The sequence below is a fragment of the Oncorhynchus tshawytscha genome, linkage group LG19 (assembly GCF_018296145.1).
Source record: "Oncorhynchus tshawytscha isolate Ot180627B linkage group LG19, Otsh_v2.0, whole genome shotgun sequence".
In the NCBI taxonomy this organism is placed as follows: domain Eukaryota; kingdom Metazoa; phylum Chordata; class Actinopteri; order Salmoniformes; family Salmonidae; genus Oncorhynchus; species Oncorhynchus tshawytscha.
Window position 1 is genome coordinate 1241315 of NC_056447.1, and position 17487 is coordinate 1258801.

A 17487-nucleotide genomic window follows, 5' to 3' on the forward strand; every position below is an offset into this window, starting at 1 on the left:
GTTTTCAATTCGGAAACGCCACAAATGGAGACACTGGGCCACAATGAGTTAAGCAGCCCAGGTTGTAATTTAAGGCAAGCTTTTTGTTCCCTTTCAGTCACAGGTGCACCACTGATCCTTAAAGAGGATCACAGGACAAAGCAAGACGAGCCCATGTTGTATCCTCTGTTGATGTTAAATAGGGATATGCATGGTGCCCTTCACCACACACACACACACACACACACACACACACACACACACACACACACACACACACACACACACACACACACACACACACACACGGTGTAATATTACCAAGCCTATTGAATGAACCTGTGCTGGAAATGGACAGGCATCTCATCTCAAAGTCATTGTTTACACTATATAGACAGAACACATGTGAGTGACTGCTGTACTGGTGAAATAGAGAAGTTAGGTCTCTAGACAAACTGGATAAGATGAGAGAGAGAGAGATAAAGAGAGAGAGGGACAGAGGAGAAAATACTGAGGCTGAGAGAGATAGATGCAGATACTGATCAAGTGGGAGAAGAAGTATGTAGCTTCGAGAGAGATTGAGATGGATGGAGAGAGAGAGAAGAGAGACAAGAGGGAGAGGAATGAGCTGAGAGAGAGCTACAGTTGTCTCTCCTACATGAATTAGCCAATTAGCATCACAGAAGTATGAGTAGAATATATCATTGCCGGCTTCCATTCCTTTCTGTATGGTCTCAGTATGGTACATCAGAAGGTCAGCCAAGGGAGATAGGGACAGTGAGGCTGTATCTCAATAATCATTAAAGGTTTCCTCTCCTTGTACCCTTCCCTCATCTGCACTGAACAGAAAGAATAGGACGCCAAATACTCTTGTAGGCAATCATATCTCTCGGATTAGCGAGGGAGAGGAGAGGAGGAGAGGAATCCCTTGTAGAGATGTCCCTGTGTTGGAAAGAAACGCGTTGCTTTAAGGCCAAAGAAGACAAAGGGTTGTGTGTGAGTGAACTTCCAACCCCTGACCTTTTAACGAGAGGTCATGACCCTTGGCTGACCCCAGTGTTAGGCGGGCACAGACCAGTGAAGTCCAACGATGTGAAGGAAGACCACAAGATAGAGATAATAGTGAAGAGAATGCGAAAAGGGGAAAAAAGAGAACCATTTATCACTTCTAGTTTCCTAAATATGATTTAGTTGCGGGACTATATCCCTTTGCACCTTTTGGATGATATCCTTTAAACCAGCTCAGTATACAACACACAGCAAAAGCTCTGCAGCGGCATTCATTCATTCTTTGAACTCCAGAGTTACTGGTATACTGCTTTGGGAAGATTGTGAGAAAAGTGGACTTTTGCTTGGTCAAAGCCATTCAATCCAGGCTTAGACAGAGAAATGATATCACAGGCAAACATGAAAACAGCCCAGCAGAGCACGAGTGCCCATCCTCATCTCCTTCCAACCAGAGTCAGGTCAGGTCAAGATTTGGACATGGTTTAAGACCCTTTTCACACTATTGTGCCAACCCGAGCCGTACTGTGTTGACGTAGATATATTCTTTTTACATTGACCCTTCCAGCACGTTTCCAGTACTGTTGGACTTTGGGGCCTATGCATTTGTAAGTGAATTAGTTTTTTTATAAAGGATAACAAGCTTCTTTCATCCCCCCCAGATGACAATCCTTTGTAGACAAAATGCTCAACTACGGACGAATGTTGTTTAAAGGTTGAACATGTTTGGAAAAGGTCAAACTGGTACCCTCTCTTCTAATCAGTTCCTCCTGCTTTCAATCAGTCGCTCTGCGAGGGTCCCTCATGTCCACGCTTTTTGAAAACCTTTGGCGTTATTAATGTTGCAGAAATGTAGCACATCCTCGTCTCTCATTCGTGGACATCACTTGGCTTCAGCAACATTTCCAGAACGTTTGGTGTAATCGGTTTGTTTCCCTATGCTTTAGTGAGCAGGTGCTTTGTTCAAGCTATGATAATGAGGCATGTTGGTTCTGACAGTAACTCTTCCGTAATTGCCTGGCAGTGTAGCCCTGAGGGATCTGGCTCCAATTCATTTTCCAGACAGGACTCATAGGGCATTGTAATAATAAACTATCTCCTCCTAATCATTCTGCAGCACTGGTACAGTGAAATGCAAGGATAATTATGTCTGCTGGTGAGGTGTGTGTGTGTGTGTGTGTGTGTGTGTGTGTGTGTGTGTGTGTGTGTGTGTGTGTGTGTGTGTGTGTGTGTGTGTGTGTGTGTGTGTGTGTGTGTGCGTGCGTGCGTGTGTGTGTGTGTGTGTGTGTGCACGGATGGTTTTCTAGAGACAAGTAAACAAACACGCATGGACATATTCCACAGACATCCCCCAGAATGCATTATGTTAATGGTCTGTGTGCTGCAGACCTACAGTGCCATCAGTTATGTAGACACAGCCCTTGTATTTTTTCACATTTTGTTGGGTTACAGCCTGAATTTAAAATGGAGATGTTGTGTCGCTGGCCTACACGCAATACCCCATAATGCCAAAGTGTAATTATGTTTTTATACATTTTTATAAATTAATAGAAAATGAAAAGCTGAAATGTCATGAGTCAATAAGTATTCAACCCCTTTGTTATGGCAAACCTAAATCAGTTCAGGAGTAAGAATTTGCTTGACAAAGTCACATAAGAATTAGCATGGACTCACTCTATGTGCAATAATAGTGTTGAACTCTTTGATGCGTACGCTCACATATTGTGATCATTGGTACCTGCAGCGTTCCATCACCAATATGTGATTGGAACAGTAGCAACAGAACGTATAATGCAACAAACGTGTCTAAAAAGCATTGTTGTTTGAAAAGCATGTAAACAATGTTTTGTACTGCTGGGAAATAAAGGTCTTCACAACTTTATTCCTCAACTTCACCTTTTATTGTTTAGAAAAGAGATGCGTGTCAGCTAAGCTAACAGCAGCTAAATTCTTTATGATGGTTCATGCTTGACAAGTGAAAACTCTATAATCCCAGAATGCCATTCACTATAAGATGCACTTAAACAAAGTCAAAGACAAAGATGGCTGTACTCATTGCCTGAAAAATATTAACTTAGTTTGGCCACTTTTCAGCATTTTACAAATCTTCAACGTACTTGTTACAGTGTATAAGTTCATGGGGGGATAAGATGCAGGGAAAATTACTTTGATGGGGGGGATTTATCAATAAATGGGGGTCAAACAGAAGAAATTTGGAAATGGGAATGGGAAATGGGGTCTGTGTCACGTTCTGACCTTAGTTCTTTTGTTATGTCTTTGTTTAGCATGGTCAGGGCGTGAGTTGGGTGGGTTGTCTATGTTCCTTTTTCTATGTTGAGTGTATGTGTTTGGCCTGGTATGGTTCTCAATCAGAGGCAGGTGTCGTTCGTTGTCTCTGATTGAGAATCATACTTAGGGAGCCTTTTCCCACCTGTGTTTTGTGGGTGATTATTTTGGGACTGTTTCGTTTGTTTTGTTTATTTACGTTGTTATTTTGTATTTCAGTGTTCAGGCAAATAAACATCATGAACACGTACCACGCTGCGCATTGGTCCGATATTTCCTACTCCTCCTCAGACGAGGAGGACGACGATCGACAAACAGAAAGCATTGTGCAAACATGGCGCCACATATAGCTGAAAAATAGCTTAGTATTAGCTCATCATAATCAGTACAACCTTCAAAAAAGTATTTTACACACATCCTATGTGTCCATTAAAATCTATGCAAGAATCATAATGCATTATTTGTCAGTAGTACTTGAAAACATGTGAATAAAACAGTGAAATACATTTTGCTCCATACATACATACATACATACGGTATGCTACAGTAGAAACGACAGCACGATATACAGTGGGGCAAAAAACTATTTAGTCAGCCACCAATTGTGCAAGTTCTCCCACTTAAAACGGAGAGGGAGGCCTGTAATTTTCATAATAGGTACACTTCAACTATGACAGACAAAATGGGAGAAAAAAATCCAGAAAATCACATTGTAGGATTTTTAATGAATTTATTTGCAAATTATGATGGAAAATAAGTATTTGGTCAATAACAAAAGTTTATATCAATACTTTGTTTTATACCCTTTGTTGGCAATGACAGAGGTCAAACGTTTTCTGTAAGTCTTCACAAGGTTTTCACACACTGTTGCTGGTATTTTGGTCCATTCCTCCATGCAGATCTCCTCTAGAGCAGTGATGTTTTGGGGCTGTTGCTGGGCAACACGGACTTTCAACTCCCTCCAAAGATTTTCTATGGGGTTGAGATCTGGAGACTGGCTAGGCCACTCCAGGACCTTGAAATGCTTCTTACGAAGCCACTCCTTCGTTGCCCGGGCGGTGTGTTTGGGATCATTGTCATGCTGAAAGACCCAGCCACGTTTCATCTTCAATGCCTTTGCTGATGGAAGGAGGTTTTCACTCAAAATCTCACGATACATGGCCCCATTCATTCTTTCCTTTACACGGATCAGTCGTCCTGGTCCCTTGGCAGAAAAACAGCCCGAAAGCATGATGTTTCCACCCCCATGCTTCACGGTAGGTATTGTGTTCTTTGGATGCAACTCAGCATTCTTTGTCCTCCAAACACGAAGATTCAGTCTTCCCAGCCTGGTGCAGGTCTACAATTTTGTTTCTGGTGTCGTTTGACAGCTCTTTGGTCTTGGCCATAGTGGAGTTTGGAGCCTGTTCTGACTAGAGATGCACAATGTCTTCATATTTGATCTGGGGAATAATTGGGGAAGTGCTTGGGCTCTTGTTGTAGAGAGAAGCTTGTCCAAGAGAGAAGTTTGTCCGGCTCAGTAAAGCCTCAAAGATAAATTGTCCGTAACAGTGAAACAAAAGTGAAAATAAAATAAAACAAAATAAAAAACATTGGGGGAAAACCGTTACTGATATTTGGAACTCACACATGAAAAGGTAACATCATTTTTTAATGACTATCTCATCTCTGTACCCCACACATACAATTATCTGTAAGGTTCCTCGGTCGAGCAGTACATTTCAAACACAGATTCAACCCCAAAGACCAGGGAGGTTTTGCCATGCCTCGCAAAGAAGGGCACCTATTGGTAGATGGGTAAAAAAAGCAAACATTGAATTTCCCTTTGAGCAGGGTGAAGTTATTAATTACACTTTGGATGGTGTATCAATACAGCCAGTTACTACAAAGATACAGGCGTCCTTTCTAACTCATTTGCCGGAGAGGATGGAAACTGCTTAGGGATTTCACCATGAGGCCAACGGTGACTTTAAAACAGTTACAGAGTTTAATACTGTGGATACTCCACAATATTAACCTAAATGACAGAGTGATAAGAAGGAAGCCTGTCCCAAATACAAATATTGCAAAACATGCATGCTGTTTGCAATAAGGCAAAAAATTAAGAAATTAACTTTATGTCCTGAATACAAAGTGTTATGTTTGGGGCAAATCCAACACAACACATCACTGAGTACCACTCTTCATATTTTCAAGCCTGTGATATCTGCATCTTGTTATGGGTATGCTTGTCATCAGCAAGAACTAGAGAGTTTTGTTAGGATAAAGAACTGAATAGAGCTAAGCACAGGAAAAATCCTACAGGAAGATCTGGTTCAGTCTTCTTTCCAACAGACATGGAGAGAAATTCACCTTTCAGCAGGACAATAACTTAAAACACAAGGCCAAATATACCAAGACGACATTGAATGTTCCTGAGTGGCCTAGTTACAGTTTTTACTTAATTCGGCTTGAAAATCTATGGCAAGACTTCAAATTGTCTGTCTAGTAATGATCAACAACCAATTTGACAGAGCTTGAAGAATTAAAAAAAATATGTATTAGTGTTTTAATTTTTCATGATATTTTTTACAAATGTTAGAATTTCTCTTCCACTTTGAGATGAGATTTTTGTGTAGATCTTTGACAACAAATGACAATTAAATCAATGTTAATCCTACCCTGTAACACAACATTTTATGGAATAAGTCAAGGGGTGTGAATACCTTATGATGGCTCTGTAAATCTTACTCATTATTCTCAAAATTGAGCGGAAAAGATAACAGATTGTTTTTATTGTACAATTGTACAATCTTATTGTACAATCTTTATTGTACAATCTCCCTCTTGCTGATATTTTCTCATATATAACTCTAAATGATTGGTCCTCAATGTTGCACTGCACATAATGGCCTATAAGCAATATTGTTACATGTAATAAAGCATTGTTATTTTTTTTTTGCCATGATCTTTTGGAATGAGGGTATCATGAATTGATCAAAGTGACGTGGATGTCTTTCAGTTCTCAAATAAAAACAGACCAACTCAATCGGATTTAGAGGCTGTGTGAACGTATAATAATATAAGAATTCTGGTGCCATGAGAAGAATAATCCTGATTTAACCAAATTACATATTTGGACATAAACAGAGCTGTTTTTGAGAGCTATTTTCTTTCTGTTGCAGCTGAACTGGTGCAAGGATACGGATACCGGGCCCAGCGCAAATTCTCAGAAGACATCGACTGGTCCTATGCGGGTAAGTGTGTAGGGGACCAGACGAGTTTGGTGAAATGTTCTACGTCTATCTCAGTAGCATACATTGGGATAAATGATTGATATATTGAAGCTAAGTGATTTTGAAGCATTATAATACCAAAGACCAGTTGGAAGTGTTACCCTGTAGATCGAACTGGTTCCTCACTAGCCGTGAATCCACAAGGTGGTCAGGAGTGGAGTGGTACTCTGGCGGAGACAAGACTTTGATGTCTGCTGGACTGCCGCAATGTGTACTCAAAGCTCCTCTTATGAGGTGTGTGTGTGTGTGTCTGTGTCTGTGTGTGTGTGTGTGTGTGTGTGTGTGTGTGTGTGTATCCGTGTGTGTGTGTGTGTGTGTGTGTGTGTGTGTGTGTGTGTGTGTGTGTGTGTGTGTGTGTGCAGGTGCGCGGGCACACAGTGAGTCAGTATGTGATCGATAAGTAGTGTGCGTCAAATAGATGACTGGGAAACGTATTCTGAGCTGGTAGTGACAGACTAGTAGTTGCTTGTGACTCGTGTACCGTGTGTGCGTGTGTAATGTGCGCATGTAATGTGCATAATGTAATAACAGATAACCACAGAGACGGTCTAGTCTGTGCATGTGTAAAATATCAGAAGGGATTAACTTTGTCTTTATCGGTTTGACTCATCCTTTAACAGAGCTGTTATGGTTTCCAATAAACCTATTAGGCTAGACTGGTCTTGCCTTAGACTAGACTGTTCTGACTGGTTAGAGAAAAATGGAGTAGCCTAGTCATGAAGCTTGTTCTCCTCACGAAGCTTGTACCTTGGAGTAGACTGGGATTTTCTTAGGAATGGCCAGTCCTGGCATCTCTATATCAGCCATTTTTGGACAGGAAGAACAAAGGTGTGTGTGCATGTGCGGCAGACATCAAAAGAGTAGGGCATTTGGAGAATAATTTGGCAATAATTGTGTTTACAATGCAGGTCATAATGAATAGCTTGGTTTCATGAATATCTTCTGAAACGGGGACGCCAAAGAGACCTGGGAATTAATGTCCTATTTGAAAATATAATTTGAGAAAACATTCACGCATTCTCCCCCCTTCTCTTGAAGATCATCTGAACCCATTCCAATTTCCACCCATGGTACCATTTTGAGATTTGCATTTGAATACGTATCCCCTTAGAAATGAATTTGATCTTCATGAATTCGCCTGAAGTTTGGCATTGTGTGTGGAGAGAGATCAACAAGGAAATGGATTGGTTATCATTAGGGGTCATTTGGAGCCTTGTTCCTATAGTAAATGGCATGGCCTTCTCTCTCTCCTTTACTCAATAACCACTGGTTGGGGGAAAGAGCAGATAAGATTCAACTGAAATGTTTTTAGTTAAGAATTGATGGGGAGATGAGAAAGGAAGACTTATTTACACTGAGGTTCAAGTTCAGAATATGGCCCGCAATCTCTTTTCAACTAATGTTGACAACATCCAAATATACACAATATTGTAACACAAGCTGTTAAACAGTGCAAGAGCTGCAGTGTATTGGCGTAGCCTCATTTGACAGAGGGTTACACACACACACACACACACACACACACACACACACACACACACACACAATACACACACACACACACACACACACCCCACCGCACACACACAAAACACTAGGGACTCTCTTCTCAGGGACTATTCCTTTATTTCTTTTTTCAGCCATGGAGAATTCCCTGGTGGTGAGAGAATTCCCTGTGTTAAGCTCTGGGACCCATATTTGGAAAGTAGGGCACATTCAGCTCCTGGTTTGGAGCGGCTGTTTAGCCTAGCTTGTCTGATCTGTGTTGGATGAGACATGACATGGGTTATGACTAGCCAATATGACATAGAATGTTTGATGTGTGGCAAAATGTGTGTATTTCTCTTCAATTCAACATTGACTTTGATACAGTTTGTATTATTAGCATGTTTATACTTTATACAGTTGTCAAAGTCAGTAATAGAGCATATTCTACAAAATAGATGCATCATTTGGCATGGAAATGTACCATACATATTTACAATGACCCTCAGGCAGTAGCACACAATAATCACCCCCACCACCCATATCTCTCTGTCAATCTTTGCTTTCACTAGACATGACAAGAAAAAATATATTATCTTTCCCTCCTTGCACCCCTCTCTCCACCCCTTGCTGTCTTTGTGTTCTTCTCTCTCTCTCTCTCTCTCTCTCTCTCTCTCTCTCTCTCTCTCTCTCTCTCTCTCTCTCTCTCACACACACACACCCCCTCTGCTTCTCACTGTCTAGTCTACTCCTACCCCTTTCCCAACGCTCTCTCTCCGTCTTCCCTTTGCTCCCTCTCTATCTCTTTACCACACCTCCTACCCATACCTCCCCTTTCGCCTCGGTCGGCGTCACAACAAACTGAATCTGGGTGACACATGGGGAGCCTGGCACAACAATGGGGAAATTATTGGGTGAGGGCACAGACATGTGGGCACAGGCAGCCAGGCGGGGGGACAAACTGTATTCCGACTGCCAATGCCCCTGTCCCTCCCCAACTTCCCTGTCCTCAATAACCTTCCCCATCTATAGGCCTATTGTATAACTATCATAAACAGAAAAACAGCCCTGGGCCAATGGCCCTATGGATGCTATACTTACCCTGTGCTTCAGAAAGTTTATGTTGGAGGCTTGAAGACATATTAGAAATAGAATAGCAGTTGAGAGAGTTCGATGTTCAGATAAACTTGTTCATCCCCCATACACACACAGACAAACACACACACATACACTACATTGCTTATTAATATTGCAATGACTATTTTGTTCAGGCACAATATAGAAGCTAATGAGAGTTAAAGAATAATTCTGCATGGTGTGCCCTCCCAGCCAAAGGGCTTGGAGTGGTGATTTGTGGTTGTGTGTGCTTGTTTGTGATAATGCAGGTTTGTGTGTGTGTGTGTGTTTGTGTGTGATTTTATTGGATAATCTGCATTGTGTGTATGTGCTATCATAATGCAGGTGTATGTGTGTGTGTGTGCTTCCACTTGATCATCTGCATGTGTGTGTATGCTCTTGCGGTTGTGTGTGGAAGGGATTCTCTTTTGCTGTGCATGCCTTTTGCGGGATGCATCCCTTCATCCCTGATCTTTCTTATCCTAAAACCATAATAGACAGGCTCCTCTGACATACCTTTATGTGGATACGAACACTGTACAGTACCGTCATTATCACCACTAAATGAACGGTCTATTACCTCTCTTAGAAAGGGAAGAACGGTATCTTTACCAAGCATTTATCCTAATGCATCTGAGCTCAATTTGGAGTGTCATAGCAAAGGGGTGTGAATACTTATGTAAATGAGCTATTTCTGTATTTAATTTTCAGTACATTTGCAAAAAAATTGAAAAACATGTTTTCACTTTGGATTTACAATTCTTCCAATGCACCAGATTATTTTTTGCACGCGCCCAAAAACACACTAATAACAATATTATCATGTGAAATATTATTACACACACATACAGGTAGCTACTAAAATAAAGGAAACACCAACATTAAAGTTCTTAATAATAGAGGGGTGCGCCATCACGAGCCACCAGGACAGCCTCAATGCGCCTTGATTTTACAAGTGTCTGAAACTCTATTGGAGGATTCGACACCATTCTTCCATGAAAAATGCTGCTTTGAGACCCCTCAAATTCACTGATTCATCTCTTCTAGCCATAGTAGCCAAAATAATAGGCAACTGGGCATTTTTATACATGGCCCTAAGCATGATGGGATGTTAATTTGTTAATTAACTCAGTAACCAGTACCACACCTGTGTGGAAGCACCTGCTTTCAATATATGTTGTATCCCTCATTTAGGAGGTTCCCTTTATTTTGGCATTTACCTGTATATAATAACGGTTCTAACGGAATTTTCATATCAACAATTGAAATGACTGAAAAATGTAGATCTAAACATCAAAAAAATTAAAATGAAATTCTAGCTTGATAAATCATTCAAAGGGATTTTGTCCATTTTCATGTTTGTTAGCCTAACCCGCAAAAACGCTACCTAGCAAAAAACAATTGCACAAATTGATACTTGAGGTCAAAGTATAATATTGCAATATGTAACTGTATCTATTTTATGAAATTGTCTGAATGCAATAAATGAAGCTAAGCAAAGCAGCCTGTCGATTAGCAGTGACTGGAAGCATGAATACCCAGGTGCCTTTCCTGAGGTTTTGTTGCAGTTTTAGCGAATGTTGAGAATTTGAGCATAAAAACCATCAGAACCATTTAGAAAAAAACATTAGATTACAAAGATTTTTTGGCTTTTCACAACAGCTTATTTATACGATTATCACGGGGTAAGCACACCAGCAGTTACAATTGCCCATAACAGATAGATGATGAAGAATATACTGTTGCATCATATCCCCTCTGCTGTGTGTGTGGAGCCATTGACATGCTAATGAGCTGACCCAGAACTCAGAATGACCTCATTCAGCCTCATTGTCTTCTGGCTTAGATGGGTCTCTACAGTATTTGGGCCCCAGGACTAAAATTCAGTTAGAAATTGTAACGGGTAATAGTAGTAGTAGTAGTAGTAGTAGTAGTAGTAGTAGTAGTAGTAGTATGTGTGTGTGTGTGTGTTGTGTGTGTGTGTGTGTGTGTGTGTGTGTGTGTGTGTGTGTGTGTGTGTGTGTGTGTGTGTGTGTGTGTGTGTGTGTGTGTGTGTGTGTGTGTGTGTGTGTGTGTGTGTGTGTGTGTGTACCTGCATGTGTGTATGTGTGCTAAGTGCTTAGGGCTGGGAATTGCCAGGGACCTCACGGTACAATATTATCACGATAGTCAGTTGCCGATACGATACGTATTGCAATTCTCACGATTCTAGATGTACTGCGATTCGATACTGTGATTTTATTGCGATTCGACGTTCCAAACATATTGCTCACCATATGTCTGCTGCAGAGGATCAAGAAAGAGCCATGAGAAACCCAGTTTGGATCAGTCATGGAAATAAAAGTGCGGCAAAAAAATACTGAGATAATACTGGAGTTTTGGAGCAGGTACAGCCAACTAGCGCAAAAAATAACGTTGCGATATTGTCAAAACGATACGATATACTGTCAAAAATAATATCCCAAAATGTAACTTTATCAATAATTTCCCCATCACTATACATGCGTACAATTAGGAGTATGTGTGCATGTGATAAAGAACAGATGAGGGAAAGAAATGTAGTATATCTGTTTGTGCGTGCAGTATTTAAATGCTCACAGTATATAGCCTAAGCAATGCATATCAAATCTATCTGCTGGAAACTTCAAGGCAAGTGAAAAAAACACTACCCATACTCACTGTCACTGATGTTTTAGCCAGCTTTTGTTGTCTATGTCATATGAGACAGGTGTTGGCTAAAACAGAAACAGACTGGCAACCAGGTTTGATATGAGTTAGGTTACAAAACTCAGGAAGGCAATTTAGGCCTCCCATGCGACCAATACTCTGAAAATGATACTGCCAGTCCCTTAGATGACTCCAGTTAAACTGGAAAATGTACAGCAATGAATGAGCAAGAGTGAATGTTGGAATGAAAGCATGACATTAAATTGTTCTATTGTGTGGAATAGGCACATCAGCTCCATGCACATCCCCATATCAACCCTTTGCCATAAGCACTTCATGTAGATTGGACTTGATTGAACTACTCATCATATCACCCAACCCATGATTACAAAAAAAATGATACCGGTAACCGATATTAAAAATTCTAGCTGCCTTTTAACTGCCATTCTAGTACAGTTAAATAGTTAACACACATGGACACTATCAGGTCACAAGGCGAGACCCAGATGCAGACACAGGAGGCAGATGGTTGGAGTCTTAGATGTTTATTGATCCAAATAGGGGAAGGCAAGAGAATGGTCGTGGACAGGCAAAAGGTCAAAACCAGTTCAGAGTCCAGGAGGTACAGAGTGGCAGGCAGGCTCGAGGTCAAGGCAGGCAGAATGGTCAGGCAGGCGGGTAAAGAGTCCAGAAACAGGCAAGGGTCAAAACCGGGAGGACAAGCAAAAAGAGAATAGAGAAGGCAGGAGCACGGGAAAAACACGCTGGTTGACTTGCACATACAAGACAAACTGGCACAGAGAGACAGGAAACACGGGGATAAATACACTGGGGAAGACAATCGACACCTGGAGGGGGTGGAGACAATAACAAGGATAGGTGAAACAGATCAGGGTGTTACAGTACCCCCCCCCCCCTGGGCGCATACCTGGCTGACCGGGGTGCCGGCGGTGAAAGTCGGCGATGAGGGCCGGGTCCAGGATGTCTTTAGCAGGACCCAGCACCTCTCCTCCGGGCCATAACCCTCCCAGTCAACCAGGTACTGGAAACCCCTGCCCCCTGGTCGAACCCTCAGGAGGCGTCTCACCGTATACACTGGCTGGCCATCGATGACCCGGGGGAGGGATGGGCCTAGAAACAGAAGACAAAGGACTGTGAGACACAGGCTTAATCGTAGACACATGGAAATACGGAGGGTACGGGGTAACACAAGAAGGACAGCAGTGGAACTAAGGACTCTAGAGATGGGAAAAGGACCAATGAAATGGGGGGACAGTTTGCGGGACTCCACCCGAAGGGGCAGGTCCCGAGTGGAAAGCCATACCCTCTGCCCAATGTGGTAGTGGGGAGCTGGGGTCTGACGAAGGTCCGCTTGTCGACGATACCTGGAGTTGGTCTTGAGAATTGCCGCCCGAGCTCTTCTTCAGGTACATCGACAGCGGCGGACAAACATCTGGGCCGAGGGTACGCTGACCTGCTCTTGTTCCCGGGAAGAGTGGAGGATGATACCCAAAATTACTGTGTAACTCATGTAGGGCAACATCTGAAAAATAGCGCACTTGGTAGTGTGTTCCGGTGCTTGACCAGTCGGCGAAAGCCAACATCACCCACGACAGAGAACGGTTGATTGTCAAGGGCAATGAATTCCATTATCTTGACTTTAATGGATTTTGCCTTTGAGTTGTCTCCCTGAAATGTTCTTACTCTTTCAAATGACTGCTCGACTTGTTGACTGCTTGATCCACACAGCAGACATTGTGGGCGTCATTACGTCATGTACCTACATTATATAGGTATGCACGGTAGCTTTGAAATAGGTTTTTAACCACTCTAGGGTATGTGGGACGCTAGCGTCCCATCTGGCCAACATCCAGTGAGATTGCAGAGCGCAAATACAGAAATACTCATTCATATAAATTCAGAAAACAAAACATATTTTACAAAGGTTTAAAGATTAACTTGTTGTGAATCCAACCACAGTGTCAGATTTTTTAAATGCTTTACGGCGAAAGCATACCTTATTATTTGAGAACATAGCCCAGTTGACAAATTATTACAAATAGTAACCAGCCAAGCAGAAGCGTTACAAAACTCAGAAATAGAGATCAAATGAATCCCTTACCTTTGATGATCTTCATATGGTGGCACTCAGAAGACATTAATTTACTCAATAAATGTTCCTTTTGTTCGATGAAGTCTCTTTATATCCAAAAACCTCAGTTTTGTTTGCGCGTTTTCTTCAGTAATCCACAGACTCAAACGCAGTCAAAACAGGCAGAATAAAATACTAATTGTATCCGTAAAGTTCATAGAAACATGTCGAATTATGTTTATATTCAATCCTCAGGTTGTTTTTAGTCTAAATGATCTATAATATTTAAACCGGACAATAACATCATCAATATAAAAGGTAAACAAGAAATGCACTCTCTCGGGATTGTGCATGAAAAACCTCTGTGACACGGCAGGGTCCACTCATTCAGACTGGTCTTACTCCCCTCATTCATAAGAATACAAGCCTGAAACCATTTCTAAAGACTGTTGGCATCTAGTGGAAGGCATGGATACTGTAATGGCATTGAATAGAAAACTACAAAACAAAAACAAAAAAAACTTCCTGAATGGATTTTTCTCTGGGTTTCGCCTGCCAAATCAGTTCTGTTATACTCACAGACACTATTTTAACCGTTTTGGAAACTTTAGAGTGTTTTCTATCCAAATCTACCATATCATATCTTCTGGGCCCGAGTAGCAGGCCGTTTAATTTGGGCATGCTTTTCATCCAAAATTCCGAATGCTGCCCCCTACCCTAGAGAGGTTAACATCGGCCGATACCGATGTTGGCATTTTTAGCTAATATGTTCATTGATATATCGTGCACCCCTAGGTATTAGTGCTGGGATAAAAAAATAAATATTTATCACACCCTGGGGATCCCCCAGGAAAGGCTTGAGAAATTCCACAGTTCTGCATGTTACACCCCAGAGATAACCTGTCAAAGCAGACACACCTGAAGGTGATTCGCACATTAGCTACCCAAAGGATCACACCTGCAATCAGTTGGTCACTAATTAGAGAGGAAGAAACCAGAGTACACTTCCGGGAAAAGGGAAAACAACTGAGTTGTGTTTTGAAATGGAAAACGGCATGTACAATTTTTGGGCAGATTAATGTAGCTGACGCACCACCAATATGTTAGCTATCTATCTCTACCATGCAATAAACACATTCAAACTCTCTTTTGGCAGGAACTCTCAACCAAAACAACTGGGCCAAGAAGTACCCATCATGTAACAATGCCAGACAGTCGCCCATCAACATCGAGGAGGAGCTGACACAGGTCAAAGTTCAGTTCCAAAAGCTGAAGTTCGAGGGCTGGGAGGAAGCGATGTCTGATGGGACCACCATCAAGAATGACGGCAAGACAGGTATGCGCTCTCACGTCCCCTTAAGTCGTCACCATAAAAACAGCATTACAGCAGCCAGCAATGAAACTGTAAAGCCAAAGTAATACAGTAAAACAGTCCTATCTGCAACCAGCCATTCAGTCACCTATTCAGTAGAAACTGCCTCAGAGCCTTGTGGTCTGGGTTTTAATACTACGGTGTCGTAGTAGAAGGAGGAGGTGGAGGAGAAGAAGAGTGGAAGGAGGAATGTGATGATGTGGAAATGATGATATATGGTTAGATACTGAAAGATTGGGCATTGTTATAGTGTATACTTATGGCACTTTTAAAGCCGATGGATGTGTGTGTGTGTACGTGACTTTTCGTGTTTTCACTTGGAAAGCTTCAGGCCACATCAATATAGTGTGTGTGTGTGTGAGTGTATGTGTGGGTTGTTTAATGGGGTCAACTAACACCCTCTGTGTGTTCTCTCCAGTGGCGGTGAACCCAGAGGGGGACTTCTATGTGAGTGGAGGGGGGCTGAGGGGCAGGTTTAAGGTGGGAAGAATCACCTTCCACTGGGGACGCTGCAACGCCTCCTCAGAGGGCTCCGAACACAGCCTCAACGGGGTGAAGTACCCCCTTGAGGTAAGACCTGATATTCGCCCCTTATAACTATGACAGAGTATAACCTTGTTATAACCTTCATATGACAGAGTATGACCTCATTGTAACCTCCCAAGTAGGGCTTTCTCATTTTTGACTGTTTGGCTGTATTTGACAGTATTTATCCCTTTGACACTTACCAACTAACCCGGTGTGATCATTCTACAGTGTTCCCTGCAGTGTACACTCAAACCGAATAAGTGCTTGGGCTCTCTTCGAAGAGAGATTGTTTGGCTCAGTAAAGCCTCAAACGTCCGCAACAGTGAAATGGACTACTACTGTAAGAGTTCATGAGGAGGCGGTACACACCTCAATTCAAACTGTTGTTAGAAAATGCAAACGTTGATACATAGCCTATAGATAATTAGCAGGCAGAATGTCTTGGTTTGAGGGCAGTGCGGGTTAACTGTCCTGTTGCGTAACAATCACATTTTGGAACAGTGAGTGCATTGTGACATCACTCGCATAAAAAAACCTCATATTGGGGCGAACATTAGAGATATTTGGAACACACACGATGAAACGGTTTATGAAAAGCTCTAAGCATGTTTTATGCGTTGTACATGACCGTAGGAATTCTAAGTGCTTTTAATGGGCTTTCTCCATTCTGATGGTTTTATACTCAACCAAACTAGGACCAAATTGACTGTGAAGTAGTCCGATCAGTTTAGCATTGTATCAAAATATCGCTATAGACAGTATTGTTCAAATCCAAACCGGTATGTGGATCCATACCATTATACCTTAAAATACCTTAAAATAGGATATAGCACTCAGCCCTACTCTCAAGGACAGTACAAAGGATATCAACCTCCTGTACCTTGTATCTGTCTGTTCCAGATGCAGATCTACTGTTATGAAGCGCATCGCTTTGAGTCCTTAGACTACGCCATCAAGGACGGGGGCAGGATCACAGCTCTCTCTGTGCTGTTTGAGGTGGGCGTGAGTGTGTGGTCATTTTCTGCCTGTGTCTGTATCATTGGTGTAAAGTACTTAAATAAACATACTAATAAGTACTATTTAAGTCGTTTTTAGGGGTATCTGTACTTTACTACTTCTATTTTTGACAACTTTTACTTCACTACATTCCTAAAGAAAACAAGGTACTTTTTACTACATACATTTTCCCCGACACCCAAAAGTACTCGTTACATTTTGAATGCTTGGCAGAACAGGAAAGTGGTCCAATTCACACACTTATCAAGAGAACATCCCTACCACCTCTGATCTGGTGGATTCACTAAACACAAATGCTTAGTTTGTAAATGATGTCTGAGTGTTGAAGTGTGCCCCTGGCGATCTGTAAATCAAATAAAAACAAGAAAATGGTGCTGTCTGGTTTTTATAAGACATTTGAAATTTATGTATACTTTTACTTTCTAAGTACATTTTAGCAAGTATGTTTACTTTTGATACTTAAGTATATTTAAAACCAAATAATTTTAGACTTACTCAAGTAGTAATTTATTGGGTGACTTTCACTTTTATTTGAGTCACTTTCTATTAAGGTATCTTTACTTTTACTCAAGTATGACAGTGGGTACTTTTTCTACCACTGGTCTGTATGCTTTGACCTCCTATGGTCACAGTACCGACCTACCTGTGTGTTCAGGTAGGTCGGT

At 41.7% G+C, this 17487-nt stretch overlaps 1 protein-coding gene across 5 annotated transcripts in view; it reads left to right on the forward strand.

Moving 5' to 3' along the window:
• The window catches only part of LOC112218213 (protein tyrosine phosphatase receptor type Z1), a 70180-nt gene that overhangs the window by 20915 nt on the left and 31778 nt on the right, over positions 1-17487 (forward strand). For all 5 annotated transcript variants that reach the window (XM_024378831.2, XM_024378833.2, XM_024378834.2 and 2 more), the window contains exons 2-5: positions 6435-6506; positions 15062-15241; positions 15696-15847; positions 16706-16801. In XM_024378831.2, the coding sequence (XP_024234599.1) occupies positions 6435-6506; positions 15062-15241; positions 15696-15847; positions 16706-16801 (500 nt within the window). The remainder of the gene's footprint in view (positions 1-6434; positions 6507-15061; positions 15242-15695; positions 15848-16705; positions 16802-17487) is intronic.